The 24,276-nt window shown below is 40.2% G+C and overlaps 1 protein-coding gene across 7 annotated transcripts in view; it reads right to left on the bottom strand.

The window, feature by feature from the left end:
* nf1a (neurofibromin 1a) overlaps positions 1–24,276 on the bottom strand; it is a 393,989-nt gene that overhangs the window by 140,665 nt on the left and 229,048 nt on the right. For all 7 annotated transcript variants that reach the window (XM_039824923.1, XM_039824958.1, XM_039824930.1 and 4 more), the window contains 4 exons: positions 17,284–17,381; positions 16,753–16,899; positions 16,482–16,628; positions 8,249–8,359 (listed from right to left, as the gene is read on the bottom strand). In XM_039824923.1, coding sequence (XP_039680857.1) covers positions 8,249–8,359; positions 16,482–16,628; positions 16,753–16,899; positions 17,284–17,381 — 503 coding nt within the window. The remainder of the gene's footprint in view (positions 1–8,248; positions 8,360–16,481; positions 16,629–16,752; positions 16,900–17,283; positions 17,382–24,276) is intronic.

Here is a 24,276-nt window from a genome sequence, read left to right as displayed (position 1 = left end):
GAGTAGCGTTATCAGCTGAATAGCTTAACGCAGGGGCTAATGGACCCACGTTTGTATCTCGTAAGTTACCCTGTGGTGTTTTGGTTTGCCTGGCACAGAACTGAAGACTCCTCCCAGCGCACCTGAGGCAGATCTCATCAGGAGAGATGCTGGAGGAACACGGAAAGCGCTCCACATTTTGATAATGAATGGCTGAGACACAAGGAGGAAAGAGGAGTGGATAGAGAGCGAAAAAGAAACGTTGGGGACGGAGCACAGACAGACGGGCAGGACAGCGGAGCCGGAGGACAGCTGTGGATGTTTGGCAGATCGGCGCGTTGGCGTTGTGGCCCGAACGGGAAAAGCAGAGTGGACGATACGTGCTGCTGGCCCTCTTCCCCCCTCCCTCAAACAGAAAAGGGTAAAGACTGTAGTCCCTTTCTCTATAGACTGGTTGAAATCAGATTTTCTATTTTTGCCCAAATCGCACTCGCACAACGCCAACGCGCCGATCCTCCAAACATCCACAGCTGGGAGGAGTCTTCAGTTCTGTGCCAGGCAAACCAAAACACCACACTATATACAAAATAAAACACCCGAACACCACACTATATACAACATAAGAAAACTCTGGCTGCCTGGCTTCACTTTGTGACATATATCAGGGCTCGAGAGTGCGACCAATTTGGTCGTTACATGACCCATTCCTTCTGGAAAGCCGTGCCTGTGTTTGGATTTGGATCTCTCCTCCGCGCAGCCCCGCCCCCATTCACTCACACACCGGCCGGCTCACCTGCAACATGGAGAGACACGGCCGGTCCAAACTCCCGACATTTGTCTACAGTTTTAATTGTTATTAACACAGCTGTATATTGTTAAGTATGAGAGGGATTGGTACCAGTGTTTCCGCTGATAACTCTGTTACTGCGGCAGCCACGGCGAAAAACACATTATTAAACTAACTTCAGTTCGTTGAGTAATAGCGTGTAAGACGGAGCATGCTGGATCATAGTTCATAAAAATGCAGCGCAGTGACGATACAGACATTTCATAGCCTACACAAGACTGGTGCAACGCCGCTAATGAGTCAGCCTTCACTCTCTGAGTAGCCTAGCATACGCTTCAGTCCATCGCACTCCCCCTTTCGGTCGTTCTTTTTTTTTTTTTTTTAAGATTTCGGCCTTTATTTTGATAGGAAAGCTGAAGACATGAAAGGGGAGAGAGAGTGGGGGGATGACATGTACAGACATGAAAATCACTCACCTTTTGGCAAAATTCGCCGTTTTGAAACCAAAATAGGTGACCTACATTAATCCGTGTAGATTTGATGAGAAAATGTTTAAGGGGGGAGGGGGTGTAAGTACTCGGGCCTGGTGCCGTATGACTATTTTAGAAAAATAAATAAATTAAAAAGTCCACATGGGATTTGTTTTAATGCGCTTTTGTTTTAATACTGTCTATGGATTTGACCAATCATCGAACTTCCACCAACCTTCTGCAGCGCATGTTCAAGGAAGACGGCGGCAGCGGTAAGACAGGGCTTGCTAGTCATTAGATGCTAGTCACAAAGCTTCGGTCCGTGCACTCTGTAATACGAGTACGTTACCGGCAACGACCGCTACCGTTAAGACTGCGACTGTTCTTTTACTGACCGACCGTGATACAAACAATACGAGTGTGCACGTTCATAGCAGATCATGATTTGTAAAAGCTATCTGAAGCCCAAACTGCCTTGATAAAGCTGTCTGTTTGGACTCAGCATGGCAGGTATTTAAACATAACGGCCTTGTCCCAGAGTTTAGACTTCTAGCTATATGAAAAGATAAACAATGCCACGTTTTTAATAATTGTAAATAAAGCAGCTAATATCAGCATGGACAAAATCATGAATGTACTAATTTGCTTTTTGATGATGACCGGCCGAAAGTAGTAAATTTTAGTTTTCACAATGATTCATTTTAGGATTATGATATTATTGCAATATGTAAATCCACATTGACTCTTTATTTAATATATGGTTGGAAGAAGTACAAATGTATCCAAAACTTTTTAGTCTTTAAAAATTATGACTTTTATTATTGTGTAATGTCAGAAGGACTTTAACTGTTTTGCCAGTCAAATTAACTTTAATGAGTGCATATTGAAATATTACACTGTTGGTTGGCAAAAAATGCATCTCAAAATGCATCAGATTGATGCTTTAAAATATGGAATATTTAAAATTTTCTTGGGGGGGGGGGCATGCCCCCGGATCCCGCTAGAGGGGTAATATCCTTCTCACCTTTTTCACCCCTGACCCATTTTCATGCCTGTCATATAGGAAAGGGCTGCAGGTCGGAGTCAAACCTCTATATTTACCAACTGAGCTTTCCGGGCGTCCTCTCTCTCTTTTAATCAGTCTGTTATTGTTGTTGAAAGCTTATGAAGGAGCTTTCTCAGGCTATTTATTTTAGATAACTTTCATTTACATGTGTTGCAGCTGTATATTTTCAAACTGGTAAAGAAAACCCTGTCTTTGCATTTTATTTTAATCACAATCTGTTTTAATAAAAGAGCTTGTGAAAAGTGGCTTTGACTTAAAACTGAACATTTAGCTCACTTTGTAAAAAAATACAGAGCTATATATCGTGTATCGCCATTCAGCGTTACGGCGATGCGAGGAAAAATTTGGGTGCGCCTAAATTTTGTGCTGGTGCACCTAAATAAAAAAAGTTAGGCACACCAGTGCAACCAAGGCAAAAAGTTAGTGTGGAGCCCTGTATACACATGTAAAAAGTATAAATATAGGCTATAAAATATGAAGAATTATAAAGGACTATGGATATGCAGCCTACAAGATTTACATTACTGTATTAACAGAATTGTGATGAACAGTACTAGTAAATAACTATATTGCACACTGAATATTAAAACAGAGAATATTGCACAGAATGTGAAGTATTGCACTACACTTCATCTCTACACTATCTTGAGGCCTCAAGATAGTATCTTGAGGCCACGAGATACTATCTTGAGGCCACGAGATAGTATCTTGAGGCCACGAGATACTATCTTGAGGCCACAAGATAGTTATAAATAATTTTCTTGACAAAGTGGGACCAGGGGGGCTCCGTAGACGAGTGCTTAGGGCCGTCTACAAATTTCAACACCGAAAAGAGATGCAACAAAAATATTTTTTAATGTAACTTTTTTTTAAAGTTAGTGCTGTAGTATAACTAGCAGGAGACAAGGAATAATTGAAGTTTGGAGACATTACCGTATTTAATCATTAAATTAATAAATATTTTTGTTGTATCTCTTTTCAGTGTTGTAATTTGTAGACGGCCCTAAGCACCCGTCTAACTGCAGGTAGCAGCAGCAGCTAGAAGAAGAGAGCAGGCAAGTGTTCATAAACTTCTGGTGTACTTACACACTTTCCAATCCATCGTTTTATGAGTGCATAACCTATTTGTACTACTGTAGACGTCGGGCATTATTAGTGGGTAACTTACGAGATACAAACGTGGGTCCATTAGCCCCTGCGCTAAGCTATTCAGCTGATAACGCTACTCTATGCTAACTCTCCCAATGTTCGACCCAGGTGAAAAAAGCTTCTGGGGGAGTGTTTGGCTCGAGGTCATGGTGCAAAGGACCCTAGGGTGAAATTACTCCGAACCATCACTTTAAGTCCTGTAATATTTCCTCATTTATGTCATCAACACATCCATGATTCATGGAAATGTTGTGTAAAACACAACAAGCCACAAAGAATGCTGTGACTTTTTGAGGACTGTACTGTAAAGTGCCTCCTGATCTATCCAAACACTTGAAGCGCATTTTCAGTAATATTTTTCCTTGTAATTATGTATGGTTTGCAAAAATGGGAACTGCCTCGTCCATGTAGATGAGGGAAGCAAGGTGTATGCGTGTTTTGCGCACGCTACATTATGGCCAAGCTTGCGCCCCTAAAATAGCATCTGAATTACGCGCTACTGACTTTAGACTAGCGCAGTGGTTCTCAACCTTTTTTGTGCCAGCGCCCCCCTATGCATTATCCAGGTCCCTAACGCCCCCCATCAAATATTATGTAGGCTAATTGCCCCGAATATTAATGATTATGCCCTATTAAAGGCCTATTATTGTTGTTACTATTGTTATCAAAAATAATCAATAAATCAAATAATTGAATGACAAACAACACATGTATTAGTTTCCCAGGTATCAAAAAAGCCATGTGAATAGCAATATTTACAGTTTTTTTTTTAAATGCAACAATTTGACATTCAAATTAAATAACAGCAGCCAATCAGAACTACTAGATATGTAACATTCAAACTATAATTAGGTATTATCAAAACGCCTGCTGCATGGTGTGAACCTCAGCACCTTTAGAAGATGACTATAATTTGAATGTCCTTTTTTGGTTGTGAAGTGACCTTGGGTGTCATGAAAGGCGCTTTAAATAAAATATTATATAAGTATTATTATTATTATTATTATTAATACTACTACAAACACTAACAGTAGCCAATCAGAAACATCTAGCAATTTAACATTCAAATCTAAATCTCTAATCGAATTGTTCCAACGGAAAACAAGCTTGCACTTATCAAGGGGTAAAAGCAGGATTACACACCGCACACGCACGCACACACACACAGAAAAAAGGTTTTCATTTTGGTGATGACAAACGACTTGAAGAACGACACCTACTGCCGTATGGAAATAAGTTTACAACCTTTGAAAGTTAGTGAGAGCCCTTTTGTTGATGCTTAGAAGAGTATAAGCAAAGTATAAGCAAAGCCGGTCTATATTAGAAATTCTTTGGTATAAGTTAGAAGAGTCTAGGCTAGGTTAGAAGAGGTTTGCTATCGCCTGTCTTGCGAGTAAATAGCAGGAAAAAACGTTTGGAGAAACGCAACCCCACATTGTGCTGCGTTTTGAGGAGGTGTCATAGTCCCGTACAGTAAACAGTAACATCACTGCCTCTATTGCTTCAATAAGAAAGTTTTAAAACAGCAAACACAAGCCCTGAATTGCCCGGGAGTCTGGGGAGCAGCTAAATGTTTGCCAAACAACAAAGCACAGTCGATATCTCTCGCTCGTGTCTTTTCTCTTTTTCTTTGTGAAATGAAGCTGCCTTCAAGTACAGTAGGAAACGTTGGGTTCTATAAAAGATCTGACAAAAAACTGTTACTGTGAAATATAAAGTCTACTGCTACATTGCGGGGGGGGGGGTTAAAGAATACAACAGGACGTCGCACCACCCTGCGGTGATTGCTATTTTTTCTAAACGCATCTTCACGCTGAAATACGGAGCTCATTTAAGACGATGCTCTGATGTCCCGTTTCCATGAAGGCAGCACGGAGCTGTGCCAAACAATGATACACCGTCTCGTCCAGTTGCAGTGCCGTGAACTGGCAGGTTTTAATGTTGCAGAAAACTGTTTTTTGCAAGTAGTTTAAGTGTAAACATGTATTGTTATTGTGAATATTTGGTTTAAACTAGCTTTCAAACAAACGCCCCCAAAGGGCACCTCAACGCCCCCCTTTCCAAAATATTGCTTCCAACGCCCCCCATTGAGAAACACTGGACTAGCGCCACTGACTTTAGACCAGGTTTTTCCAGGTGAGTGGTGGAATTGTTTTCTGAAACTGCAAAATAGCATCAGGGAACGTTTGCGCCTGAACACGCCTCGTCTTTTCGCTGAACTGCCCCTTCAATTCATTCCCTAATTTACCGACGTGCGTCTGTAGAGGGAAAAGTCCGCTGTGCGTCGGGTGAAAAATAGGAATGATACATGCGTTGGTGTACAAAGGCAATTGCGCTGGGTGCAAGATAGGGCCCTGAGTTGGGATTGTAACTATTTCTGAAGTCAAGAATGAATTTTTGTGCTCACAAATGCAGCGATTAGTGGTTTGACACAACTCCATAGTAGATTATGATGCTGTAAAGATAGCTGTGATGGTATCGTATTGGACAAAATTATATTGAAAGGTGTTTTCAATATTTTATATGGGTGTAACAGTACACAGAAGTCACTATTAAGTTCATGCCGCAATTTAACAGCCACGGTTCGATGCGAGGAAAAAAAACGTTTCATTTATTTTGAACCAACAGTAGTGCAAAGAAAAAATCCAAAGACAGACAAAATCCTCATTAGGGAATGAGGTAGCATTTTCCCACTGGAAACTTTCATACACTATTTTAATAAAAAAAACATTTTATTTATTACACTGCCCAAAAGGAAATAGGTTCCAATAGGATATTAAAGTTAAAAGCATCTCTTAAGCTATAAAATAAAAAAAATACAAAATGAACAGCAAGCTCCGCACGGAGCTGCTGCAAAATAGCCTCGGGAAGGAACTTGTTTTGGTGGAACGTGTATGTTCAAAAGTTGTTTTAGTCGTGCGAGAGAAAACTCAGATTGGACAGATAGCTGTCTCAAGTAACCATACAGAGAGCTGAGGAGCATTTAACCATAGTCATCATAAATTGACCAGAGTTTAAAATTCCATAACAAAGAAAGCAGAAGGAAACGGACATCGGCGAAAAGACATGTGGCACCAGAGCAATCCCGGAAGTGGAACGTTGTGGTTATAGACTAGCCATAGTGTGACTGACTTGTACACCCATCACCAATCAATGCACTTTTGTGCTAACCTCAGCACATGTAACGACGTACAGCTGAAAGTTTCTTGGCAGAACTCAAACTAATATCAATCTATCATACTATGTATTCTGTGTGTACCATACAGTCACCCCCGCAACAGGACAGTTCGGCTAATATTTTGTCATGTTATATAAGGAGGGGTAAAATATTAGAAACATCTTACGATACAATGTCAACTAGTACAAGAACAATGCCATATTTATTATAGAACTGTTATATTATTGTATGTCTATCTACAGTATATGTTGCATTAAGTGCTTTTACAAATGTATTTGTATCTGGAGTGCAGAGACAAAAACAAAATTAAAGCTGCAAGTAGCGCTGAACGGGCCCTCGCGCCTCTGGGCGCAACAGGTATACTGGCGGACGCCGCTCCTTGCGACCGTGCATTTGCGTGGCACTCAGACACTGCAAATAGTCAACAATGAAAAGGGAACTCCCTGCTGAGTTCAATGATACCTCACACAAGACTCTACGTCATACAGTTAATTAGCTGTGAGAGGGGGTGTGGCCAAAGCATAGGGGTCGGGGTAAACCTTTACCACTGAAAACGGAAGTCTCTGCTGAGTTCATTGATACCTCACATAAGACTCTACCTTAAACGGGTCACTGGTTATGAAAGGGGGAGTGGCTTAAGAATAGGGAGGTGGGCCAAACCATCACCAATGAATAAGGAACTCTCTGCTGAGTTCAATGATACCTCACACAAGGGTCAACATCAAATGGGTCATAAGTTATTAAAAATGGGCGTGGTTACAGCATAGGGGGCGGGTTAAACTATCACCAATCAAAAAGAAACTGTCAGCTGAGTTCAATGATACCTCACACAAAACTATCTTAAATGGGTCACCAGTTATGAAAGGGGGCGTGGTTTAAGCTTAGGGGGCGGGCCAAACCATCATCAATGAAGAAGGAACTCTCTGCTGAGTTCAATGATACCTCACACAAGACTCTACCTTAAACGGGTCACCAGTTATGAAAGGGGCGTGACTTAAGCATAGGGGGTGGGCCAAACCATCACCAATGAAGAAGGAACTATCTGCTGAGTTCAATGATACCTCACACAAAATCTACCTTAAACGAGTCACCAGTTATGAAAGGGGCGTGGCTTAAGCATCGGGGGCGGGCCAAACCATCACCATTGAAGGAGGAACTCTCTGCTGAGTTCAATGACACCTCACACCAAAAATCAATATTGGCCTGTAGATGTCCTCAGGCCTGGACACTTGTTGATTGTGGGAAATTTCAAGCAGATATGATACCCTAAATGGCCATACCCTAAACCTGTTGGGTTTAGGGTATGGCTCCAATGACCCTTTTTGTACGTCTTGACATGCTACATATGTGTACCAAGATTCGTAAGTCTACGTTAAACGTACTGCAGGGGTTAAATTTTTTTAACTTTGTAGGGGGCGCTAGAGAGCCATTTTTGTGCGCCTAATCCTGAAACCCTTAAAATACGTATATTTTCACCAGACTTGATGCGACCACCATTATTCATTGCTTAGTAATGAATAAATATGGTTAAGCCCTACTTTGTACTATGAAAAACCTCAGAGGCACCACGCAACAACCTGACAATAGGGAGAAAAGAAAGATGGATGGCCAGGTCCTACCTGCGGGCCACGTAGTAGAACACTGGATTGCCGGTCTTGGAGGTTCCTGCTTGGTAGAAGATGTTGAGGGTCTTTAAGGCTTTGAACTCCTCCTTCTCATGGACCTGGTGCCTACAGAACAAACCACAGAGCTGAGGATCAGTCCCACCACTGTTGTATTACACATCAGGATTTATTGAGGGATCTATGTGAAAAGGGTAGTAAACATTGGAAAAACAGCAGATACAAAAGCACCTTGGCATTAGTCTCGCATTGCCAGACGTATCTCCACAGCAGTGCGGAGGAAGTCTGGCTAGTCCACACAACTTACCTGGATAGAAGAAATACGTGCTCTGGTTTATTGGCATGTCTTGCCGGTGCCTCTGCAAAATAGCCTCGAGAGGAACTTGTTTTGGTGAAACATGTAGGGAGTCAAGCTGTGGAATTAAAATGGCTGATAGTTGGTTCTAGCTTGGAGGATGTTTTCCGAACCAACTGGTGTTTAGAATGCCAACACAAAGAAAGCGGAAAGTAGTGATGCACCGAAATGAAAATTCTTGGCCGAAACCGAAAACCGAAAAAAGAGTAAACCAAGACCGAAAACCGAAACACCGAAAGAAATTAAGCCAATTATTAGTACCATTGCATTTATGGCTATGACTGTGTACTAACTTTACTAAAATCAAGGCATTGCAATTGTATAAATTAATATTAAAGTTTAATTAAAAAAATATCTAGCAGAAATATGGCTACAATCTGATAGTCACATACAGTATACAGTAGCCTAAGAACAGAATAGCTTACCTATTGTTGTTGTTATTATTATTATTATTATTATTATTATTATTATTATTATTAATTGAGGCACTTTCTTGCAGGATTTCACTTAACATATCAGACAACGAGGGTGCATGCCCCTCATCTGGTGCAGCGAGACAAGTCTTTTTTTCTGCGCTCTGATCTCCTGCGCTGGGCGCCGTTCGTCTCCGCTCCCACGCGGGTTCTCCGCATCCATCGCCGCCTGGATCATTTCTCGTGCCCTGCTTTATTTCCGAATCCAAGTAATGGTCTTTATAACGCGGATCAAGTACAGTCGCGATGAAGTGCAGAGGATCCGAATAGATCTCACTGAAACGTGTGCTGACAGACTCTAAGAGCGTACTTTTCATTGTTTTCACTCCGTGGTCCGTCTCAACCTCTTTGCTTAGGAGACGCTTTGCAGGTGGAACGGATCGGGTACTGACACACTTGCAGGTCGCGTTTTCTGTTTGCGTCATCACAACATTTTTTTTGGGCCATTTTCGGCCGGAAATTTTCGGTGGCCGAATATTCGGTGCATCCCTAGCGGAAAGTGAGGAACATCCAGCCAAACCTCTGGTGGCACCTGATTTATCCGTAAACGATAGGGGTGTCATGATTCTCCAAATCCTCGATTCGATTACATTTTTGATTATAAGGTCACGATTCGATTCTCGATTTTTACTTCTTTTTTTAATGCATGGTGCCATTTTTTGCAGGGACCTCAAGCACAAAAATGTACACACTTCTGCCGGCAGGTACTCAGGGTATATAAAAACAAACACGTTTTTCTATATAACTCCCAAACCGAACTGAATGGAGCTGAATTACATAACCTAGGCCATGCCCATTTCCGCCTAGAGCTTTTTCCCCGCCAAATCGCGAATTATGGGAAAGGCCATACGTCCAATCTGCACGAAATTTGGCATATAGCATCTGCAGATTGCCCTGAATAAAATTTATTAAAAGAAATTTGCTGGGTTTAAAAATGTGCAAATTACAAACACATTTTTGTAGCTAGCGCCAAAAACACAAACTTGTGCATATCTCGACCAAATTAAAAGCTATCAACACCAAATTTCTTGATTGCAATGCCATTTTGACTCCGAAAACAGACTGGACACGGAAGCGTCGCAGAGCGTCGTGAAGCAGAGCTATTTTCATTTCGGCCCACGTTGCCCAATCTGTCAGTTCACACCAGCTGCGATCGGAAGCGGAGCAGCCACGCCGGCCCACGCACTACAGCGATCGTTTTGACGATGTGTCAAGCTAGGTAGACAGTCAAACACAGGAAGGCCACAGTACAGCCGGATACAAATTTCAAAATAAAACGTTTATGGTGATTTTGGCTGTCTTGACTTCTCAGCTGTGTCTAGAGCGAAACACACGATCAGGCACACACAAAGAAAGACAGAAAGAAAGAAAGAAAGAGAGAGAGAGACACACACACTTACAGTTTGGAGTGGCCTGGCTAGAGGTGCTGGGGGTAGTTGGTGGATGAATACCAAACACACACAAGGAGCAAGAGAGAAAGAGAGAGCGAGAGAGTGAGCCATGCTGTAGAATGAAGAGGAGCAGAATCGCTTTGTCACCGGCGCAGAGAAATGCACGCCTGGTTTAAATAGCTAGGTGCCCAATCAGGAACAAATAGGGCTGTGACGGAATAGTTTTTTCTTACCACGGTGATTAACGTATCACTGCGGTATGGCAGTTAACCACAGCCCCCTAACGAGTTGCGTAAGTAGAGCGAGAATGGCAGGGTGTCTTAAGTGAGTGACGTCAGGGCCCGAGAGCGAGCAGCAAGAAGAGCGAGCAGTAACAAAGAGAAATGTCTTTTCCTTCTCTACCGTGTATTACATTAAACATTACCTGTAATTCATAATAGTCAGACACACAAAAGAAATCCCCAGCCTATTTAATAGACTGTCCATCCACTTGTCACTCAGTTTGCACTACAGAAGAAACTGCTCTTTTAAGGGTATTTAATGATATATTTCTAACTACTGACACTGGTGACTGTGTTGTTTTGGTGCTTCTGGATCTAACTGCTGCATTTGACACGGTGGACGATGAAATCCTGATCTCATGTTTGGAGCAGTGGGTGGGAAAGAGTGTAGCTCTCAGCTGGTTCAGGTCCTATTTGGAAGGTCGCACTTTCTGTGTCAGCTGTAGTGACTCGGTGTCCTCCTCTGCTCCTCTCTCGTGTGGGGTCCCACAGGGCTCTGTTTTAGGCCCTCTTCTTTTCTCTCTCTATCTGCTTCCGCTTGGTTCCATACTTAGGAAGCATGGCATTCTATTCCACTGCTATGCTGACGACAGCCAGATCTATGTGCCACTTAAAAAGAGCAACTCTCTAAGACCACTGCTCGAATGCCTGGATGACATAAAGGGCTGGATGGCTTCTAACTTTTTAAGTTTTAATGAAACAAAAACGGAAGTGATGGTTTTTGGTGTCCACACTGGGACCCCCTCTGTCGATCTGGGTCCCTTGGCTCAATATGTCAAGCCAACCATTACCAATTTAGGGATTAAAATAGACTCAGATATTAAGCTGGACAAACAAATTGGGGCAGTGGTTAAAGCAGGCTTTTTCCAATTACGGCAGTTAGCCAAAATAAAGCCGATTCTTACTAGGCAGCACTTTGAGACAGTAATACACACCTTTGTGACCACTAGGTTGGATTACTGTAACTCCCTATATATATATATATATATATTAGGGCTGTCAAAATTAACGCGTTAATTTTTGCGTTAACTTTTTAATATTTAACTCGTTAAAAGAAATTAACGAAATTAATGCAGCTGTGTTTGTTTACTTCATGTGGCGGCTGAGAAACGTAATACGTCTCCATAAGAGCAGGCGGCGCTACTCTAGGAGGGATTTACCTGATTGAAGTAGGCCTACGGGCCAGTCAAGAGTTGAAACATGGACCAGTAAGATCCCAAAAGAAAAAAAGATGATGTGTTAGAATCCAGAAATGAATGAGCGCGGGCTATAAACGGGACCGAGTACTAGTTCCGACATGTTGTCTCGTCAGGAGAGATCGCCACCGGTAAGCTGCTGTTTCGCTACATGCGCCGTGCTGTGCTGCCGATATGTGCGTCGTGCGATTTGTTTGCTTGATAACGTATTACGTTGGTCACGCTGATAAAACCTTATTTGTAGTCTGATGTTTAACGCGCTGTCGACTCAATAGTATCCGTGACTATATTCCAGTAAATGTTTGAAATTGGTGCGTCTCACTGTCACACCAGCTACTTCCTGGTTGCGGTGCAGGAAGGGAAATGTAGTCAATCGCTTTACATTGGTAATGGATTGCTGTGCACAGCCGTCGCTATCTAAAACTACACTCAATGTTTTCACTTTAGGCCAACATACACCTTTGTGGTTTTGGGTTACTGGTTTAATGTGTAACATTGATATTGATATTGATGTGCATTTCTGTGTTTAGATATATGTGCTTTGCTTAGTCATTCAGATTAAACACTATGTATATTATAATATTTATGATATTAAGTACGCCTAGATTTATATTCTCTCTCTCTCTCTCTCTCTATATATATATATATATATATATATATATATATATATATATATATATATATATATATATATATATATTTGTATATTATTCAGAATATGGTATATTAGGTATGTGGCTAATATTGGGGGTGGTGACAAAAATCTGCCCTCAAGTCAGACAGTTTTTAGCCGTTTCAGCAGCCTTCAGCAGGACTAAATAAGCCAAATTGTTGCTGCTGTTGTTCTGAAAGATATTAAACATTCTGAACTTAGCAGAACCTTTCCTTGTTTGTTTTCTCTTCATATTTGTAAAGTTAAGTGATTTAGCATTATTTAAATATCCATTACTACAAGCTTCAGTCTCAATTTAAACACGCGATTAATCGCGATTAACTACAGCAAATTGTGCGATTAATTAGTTAATTTTTTTAATCGATTGACAGCCCTAATATATATATATATATATATACACACACAATATATTGGTACAATATATATATTGTCCATCTGAGGCGAGCAACAGAAAATATATATTTTATTTATATATATATATATATATATATATATATATATATATATATATATATATATATATATATATATTTTCTGTTGCTCGTCTTCAGATGGTACAAAACGCTGCGGTGCGTCTCTTAAAGGGGGCACGTAAATATGAGCACATTACCCTCGTTTTAGCTTCACTCCACTGGCTCCCCGTATATTTTAGGATCCAATTTAAAATTAATTTACTTCTGTTTAAATCCTTAAATGGTCTTGCCCCATCATACCTGTCCGAATTGTTTCACCCCTACACTCCAACCCGCTCACTCAGGTCAGCTGATCAACTGCGCCTGAGTGTTCCTAAAACAAAGCGGAAACTTAAAGGGGATCGTGCTTTTGCTGCGGCAGCTCCAAAAATATGGAATGAGCTACCTCTGCCTATTAGACAGACTTCTTCACTGTCTACTTTTAAATCTCTTCTTAAAACCCACCTTTTTTCCCTGGCATTTCCCAGCAGAGGCTGACATTTGTGCAATTATTTTTACTGTGATACTGTTTTATGTTTTAAATGTTAGATGTTGTAAATGTTTTAAATTATTTTTACTTTTTTCTGTACAGCACCTTGTGCAACGTTGCTTTTATAGTGCTTTATAAATAAATTTGATTGATTGATTGTCACAAGCAACTTAAGTTTTTTTTCTCCCTAATCTCTTGAATATAGGATAGAAGACAGTCGATGAGGATAACTACTACACAAGGATTATCGCTATATTTCATATCACACAACATCTGTTCTCCTGTAACTTTTGCCAGCAAAAAGTAAAAAATACACAAAAAAAGTGGTGATGGCGGTGATGATGTCATCACGTCACCGCCGGTATTGCAGTGATGCGGTTATTGTCACAAATACAAAAAGATTATATCTCATGAACGACATAACGACTTTTTACAAAATTTGGAGGGTACGATCTGGAGCCACAGTACAATGGTGTACTGATTCGTTGAAATGGGCGTGGCCTATTAGACCCCCAAAACAATGCATTAATGCTTCTAGAATGAATGTAAATGGAAAGTTTACATTTTTTATGTACTGCAGACCTTGCAGCTCAGGCCTTGCAATATTTCCTGACTTTAACTGATGCCATTCTAGTTTGTCCTGTTCTTGTTCTCGGCTTCTGGGGTTTACTTCCTGGAATTGCAGGTCAACCTTGTTACAATACCCTTTTGCCTCCTTTACTGCTCTTCTTACACTGTAGGCTGCTGCTTAATAATTGTCTATGTTTCCAGACTGCAGTCCTATCTTGTAGGTAGCTGTGCATGCGTTTATGGCATTCCGCATGGTTTTGGTAATCCATGGTTTATTTGTGAATGATTTCACTGTAATTTTGGGTTGGGTTGGCTTCTGTTTTACAAATTAAATCTACCACAGACTCCGTGAATCCTTTGATGTCATCTGTGGTGTCCTGGAACGTGATCCAGACTATGTCTTGTAGTGAGATTTCTGATTGGCTTGACCATTTCCTGACCTCACTGGGGGCATGCACCGTAGTTCGTTTACATACTTTGACCTCAACAAGATGGCCGTTTTGTTGATTTTACGTGGGTAACGATTCAGCTCTATAGCCATTTTTGAATGGCATATAACAGTAGTCCAGAGTGTTTATTCTGCTTGTGGCACAGTCAATATGTTGATGGAAGCATAACCTTCTTAAAGTGATGGTTCGGAGTAATTTCACCATAGGGTCCTTTGCACCATGACCTCGAGCCAAACACCCCCCAGAAGCTTTTTTCACCTGGGTCTAACATTGGGAGAGTTAGCGTAGAGTAGCGTTATCAGCTTAATAGGTTAGCGCAGGGGCTAATGGACCCGTTTATATCTGTAAGCGACCCCACTAATAATGCCCGAAATGATACCAAACGTCTACACTAGTACATATAGGTTATGTACTCATAAAACGATGGATTGGAAAGTTTGTAAGTACACCAGACGTTTATGTAAATAACACTTGCCTGCTGGCTTCTGCTCTCTGCTGTTGTTGTTGCTGCTGTAAGACGAGTGCTTAGGGCCGTTTACAAATTATAACACCGAAAAGAGATGCAACAAAAATATTTTTTAATTTAACTTTTTTTTTTAAGTAAGTGCTGTAGTATAACTAGCAGGAGACAAGTAATAATTGAGGTAAGTTTGGAGACATTACCTTATTTAATCATTAAATTAATAAATATTTTTGTTGTATCTCTTTTCGGTGTAGTAATTTCTAGACGGCCCTAAGCACTCGTCTAACTGCAGGTAGCAGCAGCAGCAACAGAGAGCTGAAGAGAGCAGGCAAGTGTTCATAAACTTCTGGTGTACTTACAAACTTTCCAATCCATCGTTTTATGAGTACATAACCTATATGTACTAGTGTAGACGTTTGGTATCATTTCGGGTATTATTAGTGGGTTCATTTACGAGATACAAACGTGGGTCCATTAGCCCCTGCGCTAAGCTATTCAGCTGATAATGCTACACTACGGTAACCCTCCCAATGTTAGACCCAGGTGAAAAACGCTTCTGGGGGCATGTTTGGCTTGAGGTCATGGTGCAAAGGACCCTAGGGTGAAATTACTCCGAACCATCACTTTAAGGTTAGCCTGATTGTAGTGACTGAAGTTATTACAGTTTCTGATATCCCGTTGGAAACTGATACAGGCACGGAGATCATCCAGTTTATTATCCATCGCATGAACTGCTTGCTTAGCTTAGGAAAGAGCATGTGGCTGGAATCTCAGCTGCTGTTTAATCCCTCCATGATTGCTTCAAAGCCCCCTCTGATGCAGATATGGTCTTGCTTGTCCATGTAGTGGAGATCGAAGCTGAAGCTCATCATTTCCATGTTTACATTTAAACCACAACTAGCCAGTGGTGGTGTTTTACTTACTTATATACTATTTAGTCAATAAAGATATTGAAAAGCTGAATTTAGAGTCAAAATATGACGTAATGCTGCCTTTGCTGTAACAGAGGAAGCACTGAATACGGAAAAGTGACAACGGAGAAAATAAAAGATTTCTGAAATCTTACCATGGGAAACAGACACAAAATCATTTAAGGGACTGATGAGGCAGTAGGTGAGGTGAGGTTTAAAAGACACTTCCCACTCCAATCAAAAGAAGTCATAGCTAAGTAGGGTGAGTATTACCTTCATCTCAGCTCATAATATTATATTTTTTTTTTTTTTTTAATTTTTTTTTTGGTTTTTCACCAAAAAATAAAGTCTATCTCTTTGTAAAATTAAATATTACATCTACAGATTGAAATGAGAATATGGGGTTGAGCAAATATTTAGAACTTATATTACTGGAGTGACTCGTTTGTATTGGGAGATGTAATTAAGGACCTTCAGAAACAGGTTTATGAGGGCACATTATGTCACAGGCTGGTAAGAATGCTACCTGGTCATGAACTCCTCAAATTTGGAGCTGGTCAGGTTTAGACTGGACCAGTGAGTGTCAGCCACAGGTTTGTGTTCAGGAGGTCCCAGGTAGGCCAGCAGGGTGGACATCTTGTCAAAAGGTCGCCTGCCTACAGCCTTGTGGTCCCTGGGAATTTGATCATAATGAATAATTTTTACAAAACTGGTAATGCGGTAAATAATTACTTCATTATTGAAATCATACAGCAGAATTAACTAGTGTTGTGTTTCATCAAATAATCTATCCCGACCTGTTACTGGAGAGATACTGGCCAATCCTCTCCTGGTTGTTCCACAGCAGGCGATGGAGGGCTAGCACATTACCATCACTGATAAAGGACAGACTGTGGTTGACTGAGTCGCTGGGTGGGGAGTCAGATGCTATGTCCAAGAAAAACCTATGATGGAGAGAAGAGAGTACACATTCAACCTACAGACAGAAGATACTCATCAGACACTTTACTGCTTCAGTTAAATATACTATGTACCAAATACTATGCAGGGTTTTTTACACCAACAGAGCTGTAGAGCAATGTCATTAGAGGGTCTCTGTTCTTTGTCATGTTCAACCAGGAATACTCCACAGGACACCTTAAAGAACAATTCCATAAACAGCAGCTGTTTATTCGCTTTTAAATGTAAAAACTGATGGGGATTTTTATGTTCAGAGACAACATTGTTTATTGTTAATTTAGATCCCCATTAGTTGTTACCAAGGAAACAGCTACACTTGCTGGGGTCCCTAAATGTGGGTAGTTAGCATCATTCTCCAAGTGTCTTACCTTCTGGCTGAATCAAAGTTGCTCTTAACAAAGTCATTAAATGGCCTCATGTGTTCTTCTTTTGTAAACAAGACATGGTTTGCAATGCTCTGCAGAATCTGAGGGAAAAGACAGGAATATACAACATGCATATTAAAAAGCATCCTAACTGCTAGTCTAAGCAGGTCTTCACCTCCTAAGTAACTGACATTACTTGCCATGGAAGACATTTGATTTCAAAAAATAGAACTCTGGATAACTCAAGAAATGATGGTTATATTCATTTTATACTGCAAGTATGTAAAAGTGTTCTTGTAGAAACCCAAAATACAAGTATGAACCTTAAATTGGGCATCTCCTTTAAAAGTTAATATATCTAAGGTGAAAGCAGCACACTGCCAACTATACAGAACTTGGTTAGATGCATAACATTACCAGTTTCAATGTGTCCAAGCGAATACGTGGTAGTTTTTGACAACCTTAGTGCTGACCTTAAAGTATACTGTGTGGAGTAGCAGAAAAGAAAAAACTTTCCACTTGTTTTTGTGGTTTGAAAAAGGTGAGAAATTACCTTGGGCCAAATTACACTTCATGCTAAACTAATTGAACCCTCCATCCTTGAGGATGGTTGTTTGATGTCAGAGCGGTTGAGGGGTGTGAATGTGGGCTTATCAAACCTGCAGTAAAATCCATTCAGGTTGTTGGCCAGTTAAAGGGTCTCTACAGTGTGGGGGGATGGTCTCCTGTAGTATGTGATGTGCTGCAGGCTTCTCCATACAGAGTTGTTGGCTGAGAACTTGTTTTTTTTGTCACTTTTCAGTGTAGTTCCTCTCTGCTACTCTGATCTATCTCGTCAGTGTGTTTCTGACCTGGTTGTAAAGGAGTCTGTCCCTAATTCTGTAGGCCTCCTCTTTGGCCTGATGAAGTTGTCAAGTGGTTGTAAATGTACAGTGTTGGTTTCAGTTAAGTTCCTGTGTCTTGCTTCTTAACTGCTGGGTAAAGTAAAGGGAGTAAGCCCCAAAGTGAGCATCAACCATGGTCTCAAAGCTGAAGCAGGAACAGTTAACATGTTTACAACAGGGGTTTTGTTATTGGTTGGAAAAATTATTTTAACATATTTCATGATTTGCAATTAAAGCAAAACACAACGCCTCAGAGGAGCATGGGAAACTACCTATCCAAGTTTCATGTTAATAGATGTAATTATTGCCAAGATATGCAACATTTCCTTTGAAATGTAAATGGACTGTATTTATATAGCGCTTTTCTAGTCTTAACGGCTACTCAAAGCGCTTGTGGCTGAGGCTAAGGTGCTACCTGCTCATTCGCAATTCGGGGTTCAGTGTCTTGCCCAAGGACACTTATACCCCTTTTCCACCAACAAGAACCAGGTGCTGGTTCAGCGCTAGAGCTGGTTCGGAGTTGGTTCGACTGACGAGCCTCCAAAGAACCGGTTTGCTTTTCCACAGGCTAAAGAGCCAGCACAGAGCCAGGTCTTACGTCACTGTATAGTCTCATCTTTCCCAGCAACGTTAGCGCGGTGGCGCCAAACACAAACACACCATCAACAATGGCGGACGTTGCTTTGCTATTGATGTTCATGGCTTTGCGGACCTACATCGGCATCCAAACTCGGCGGATCCAACGTGTTTGCGCGGCTCGCCTTTATAGTGCAAGAAAGCAGCTTGTTTCCTCCTCTGACCAATGCTGTTTTTGTTTAATCGTGTCCATCGTGTTTATCTGCTAATTCAAAAATGGCAGTCACAAGTTTCTGTTCGTCTTGTTGGTCACGGTAACCCCGCCCCCAGCCGCTGACGTAAGCGGTTCTTACTTCTGGCCCAGCAATGATTTGGTGCTACCTAAGAACCACTTTTACTGGTTCGGAGTAGTTGCTTTGGTGGTCGAAAAACAAATAATAATAATAATAAATTGAATTTATATAGTGCTTTTCATGGACTCAAAGTCGCTTTACAGGGCAGGGTAGAGTATAGAGTATAGGTAGAGCAGCTAACGAAACCCCTAATGTTCACAAAAATTCATTAAATTGAAATCGGACACCATTGTTACCTTTATAAGACCTTGAGGTAGATGTTTTATAAGTGGCGTGACGAAATTCAAGCTGTAAATATACTCTAATTACGCCGAAAATGAAGCTAACTAGCCGTAATCTGTACATATAGGATTGAAGGGACAGTCGCAGCTAACGAAACGCCTAATGTTCACAAAAAAAATCATGAAATTTAAATCGGACACCATTGTTAGCTTTATAAGACCTTGGGGTAGATGTTATATAAGTGGCATGACAAAATTAAAACTGTAAATATACTCTAATTACGCCGAAAATGAAGCTATCTAGCCGCGATATGTACACATAGGATTGAAGGGACAGTCGCAGCTAACGAAACCCCTAATGTTCACAAAAAAATCATAAAATTGAAATTGGACACCATTGTTAGCTTTATAAGACCTTGGGGTAGATGTTATATAAGTGGTGTGATGAAATTCAAACTGTAAATATACTCTAATTACGCCGAAAATGAAGCTAACTAGCCGCAATCTGTACACATAGGATTGAAGGGACAGGCGCAGCTAACGAAACCCCTAATGTTCACAAAGATTCATTAAATTGAAATCTGACACCATTGTTAGCTTTATAAGACCTTGGGGTAGATGTAATATAAATGGTGTGACGAAATTCAAACTGTAAATATATCTACTCTAGTTATGCCGGCAGCTGGCAGCCAGCTCCAGCTTTGGGAAATAGCCAGACAAACAATGTATAACTTTGCAGTGTCTGAAATATGAGACCTGCTGTCGAGTCTCCAATGTCTTTCTATGTGGTTCGCTCAAACCAATCAGCGCGCAGCTCGTCTAAATATTCATGAGCATACCATATTTGGAAGAAAAGCTCTTGTTCCAAATAGAGCCATATTCACAGGGTAGTTAAGGGCCTAACAAAATAGTATTCGGGAAATTTTCAGCCCAACCAATGTTACATACCCTATTAGGAGACCTTAAGGAACAGTGTAAAATACCCTATATAATCATTCTATCACCCCTTTAACTTCTTTATGCAATACAGATATAATGGCCTCTGACCAGGTTTTCGGGGGATCCCCTTCAGATATTGTGTAATTTAAAACTTTGGTTAATTTTGGGGAGAGTTCCTCTATGGAGTATTTATAAAACTCTCCTGACAGTCCATCACTGCCTGGGGATTTATTGCTTTTCAGGTGTTTAATTGATTCTCTCACTTCTAATACTGTAATTGGTCTTATCATATTTGATGATCATCCGATAGTGTGGGTATTTTTATTTTTGAGAAAAAAAGTCTAGTGCATCCGAATCATAGTCATTATTTAAGTTTTCATAAAATCATGAGGCAAATGCCTCCACTATGTCCTTAGTGTGTCACTTTTTTCCAGGAAACCGGGTGAGTTATCTTTGATACCACTCTGTTTGCTGGGGCCTTTCAGAGTTTAAATGCAAGTAGACGGCTAGCTCGACTACCTCCTTCATAATACCATTGTTTGGAAAAGCATAGGGCTCCTTCTGGCTTATATGTTAAGAGGCAATCCAAGGCGTGTCTTTTCTTTTTAAGCTCCTCTAAAATCTTATTGTTTGGTTCTTTTTTGTTCCGTTTCTAATTTCTTGATTATATCCTCAAGTTCCTTTCGTTTTTTAATCATGTCTTTTTCAGTCTAGATGAAATTTCTATAATCTTTCCCCTAATTACCGCCTTGCTCCCTTCCCATAATATCGATTGTGTCACCTCCCCATTATCATTTATGTCGAAATATTCCTTAATACATTGTTGTATTTCTTGCACTACATCTGGATCAGAGAGTAATGACGCATTTAACCTCCAGTATTTAAATGAAGGTTCTTTTTCTAAGTTAACTGTTAGTAATGCAGGGGCATGGTCACTTGTTATTGATTCAATACGGCAGTCTTTAACCTTATACATATATTGTTGTGGTACACAAAAAAATCTGAGTAAAAGTATAGTCTTTTCCATTAGGATTATTATATCTCCATGGGTCAAGGAGGCCCAGTTCCTTTAATATATTATTTAATGTCTTTGATTTTTTTAGATGACTGTCCCTGCTGAGGTGGCTGTCTATCTAGTCTCCCATCTTGTTCAGAGTTAAAGTCTCCTCCCATTATTAACATTCCTACACTATGAGATGCAATAAAATTTGCTATATGACATGTGTTGGTCACATTGACCCGTTTTCAATTTTTGTTTTATATCAGAAAATATGGGACGAAGAAATAAGTGCTGAAAATGTGTAGAAGAAAAATTTTACAATTTAAAACGTTGGAAAAAGCAAAAACAAACTGTGAAAAAAAGGTGTCAAAAACGTCAGGAAAAAAAGTGTTTTTTTCAAGGTTGACGTGAAGACAACACAAGGGTTAAGAGTTGGAGCTGCGTCTGAGAGTGTGTTAAACACTTTTGTACGGTGGCCGGGAAGTGCAATGCAACATTACAAAGAATGAAACACTTTTACAAAGCTCGAGACAAATTTACATTTTGGAAAACAAATTTACATTTTGGAAAACAAAATAACATTTTGCAAATTTACATTTTGGAAAACAAAATAACATTTTAGAAAACAAATTTACATTTTGGAAAACAAAATAACATTTTCGAAAACAAATTTACGTTTTAGAAAACAAATTTACATTTTGGAAAACAAAATAACATTTTCGAAAACAAATTTACGTTTTAGAAAACAAATTTACATTTTGGAAAACAAAATAACATTTTGGAAAACAAAATAACATTTTCGAAAACAAATTTACGTTTTAGAAAACAAATTTACATTTTGGAAAACAAAATAACATTTTAGAAAACAAATTTACATTTTCGAAAACAAATTTACATTTTCGAAAACAAATTTACATTTTAGAAAACAAATTAACAAGATGCAAAACACTTTTACCAGTCCCGAAACAAATGTACAAATGACAGATTCTTCACGGAAAGGGAATGTACCACATACCGGAAGTGATGAGGTGTTGTTGGTGAGCGCGCAGTCAATTTGTGTTGTTGTGAGTGAGTATATGGCGTGAATGAAGTTTATGGTGACTTTACGTGTGGTCGGTGTTTGGAGTTTTTATATGACCGGACCTGACGGAAACATTGGAAAAACAGGGGAACGTGTCGACAGCCGCCGGGCCGGATCGAGCTACAGCAGGGGGCAGCTGAGTCCGTCTGCAGCTGCAGGACCTGGAGCTCACTGCCCATTCCTGGGAGCCAAAACCGACACCCACGGCAGCTGGAGACCCAGGCCGTATTGCTGGGCCCGCTGGAGGGAAGGGAAGCCCGGGAGAATCAGATCCAGGACTAAACGGAGCGGACTGTCACAGCCTGCTGAAGTTTAAATCACAGGTTTCCTAAAGGGAGTCTGGCGGGACTCGGACTGTGGACGACGAAACCCGACTTAATACCGTTAAATAAATAAATACATGCAGAAATAAATGAATCATTAGTGGGGGAGTGAGCCTGGACATTTCAGTCTGTTTAAACTTCACTTTGAAGCAGAACCTCTTAGTTCAGAAGGGTGAAGTTTCCGTTTGTACTCATATCTGTGAACTGATTATAATAAATATTCTTTGTATTAACACATTAATTAGTCTCTTTGTCTTTTTGTTTAAAAAACAAGAACATCGCATGAGATTTTGACGATTTATAGTGATTTTATTTCCGTTAGACCTTTGCCTACATTGACGCTGATGCATTAAGGACGGCCCATAGACAGTATATAAGGCAGTGCCTCCCCTGTTCCAAGATGGCGCTCTATTGACGCATTCGATCCATAACTGCCGTAGTCAAGGCGACATGTATACAAAACCTCATCACTTCGGTATGTGGTACATTCCCTTTCCGTGAAGAATCTGTCATTTGTAAATTTGTTTCGGGACTGGTAAAAGTGTTTTGCATCTTGTTAATTTGTTTTCGAAAATGTAAATTTGTTTTCTAAAATGTTATTTTGTTTTCCAAAATGTAAATTTGTTTTCTAAAATGTAAATTTGTTTTCCAAAATGTAAATTTGTTTTCTAAAATGTAAATTTGTTTTCTAAAATGTTATTTTGTTTTCCAAAATGTAAATTTGTTTTCTAAAAATGTTATTTTGTTTTCCAAAATGTAAATTTGTTTTCCAAAATGTTATTTTGTTTTCCAAAATGTAAATTTGTTTTCCAAAATGTTATTTTGTTTTCCAAAATGTAAATTTGTTTTCCAAAATGTAAAAGTGTTTCATTCTTTGTAATGTTGCATTGCACTTCCCGGCCACCGTACTTTTGTCCCGGAGTCGAGATGCATCCTCAGCTGGGCGGGATATGGGCATTGCGCTTTTATATTTTTTTCTTTGAGTTGTTAGATCACTGCACGCACCCATTGGCATTTCTTTTGCACTTGCGATGTAGTACTGGTCAAAGTCAATTTTCTTTTCCTGGTAATGTATCCCTCGCTGTTTCCCCGCTTGCTGTATAATAGTTTCTTTAACTCTGTAGTCTAAGAAACGGACAATCACTAATTTAATGTGGCGTAGTGTTATCTTTTGGTCTGGCTGTCAGAGACCTGTGCGCTCCCTCAATACAAATGTTCAGGTCGTCTGGAAGATGAAGTATGATGCGGATTAGCTCAGTTACAAACTGTATCATGTCATTTTTTTTGCTCTGCTCCTTCAGCGATTCCGTATATTGTTATATTATTACGCCTAGATCTGGCTTCTAGGTCTTCGCATTTTGATGTCAGTGTAGCTTCTCTGTGTATCAGGTAGCCGATTGCTCCCTTGTGGCATATCACATTATCTTCTGTCTCACTTACTCTTTCCTCCAGATTTGTTGCCCGTTGTTCCCATTTAGTTGTCCATTCCAATGCTTCGTTGATGCCAGTTTCCATTCTATTTAGGGCAGTTTTGATCTCTTTAGATGCCTCCGCGTGTTATTGTCGTAGTTTTCATATTTCTTCTTCAGTCACTTGTTCTGTCCATAGGTTTGCATGTG

This window comes from Perca fluviatilis, chromosome 2 (genome assembly GCF_010015445.1).
Source record: "Perca fluviatilis chromosome 2, GENO_Pfluv_1.0, whole genome shotgun sequence".
NCBI lineage: Eukaryota > Metazoa > Chordata > Actinopteri > Perciformes > Percidae > Perca > Perca fluviatilis.
This window is presented reverse-complemented; position numbering and strand designations above follow the sequence as displayed.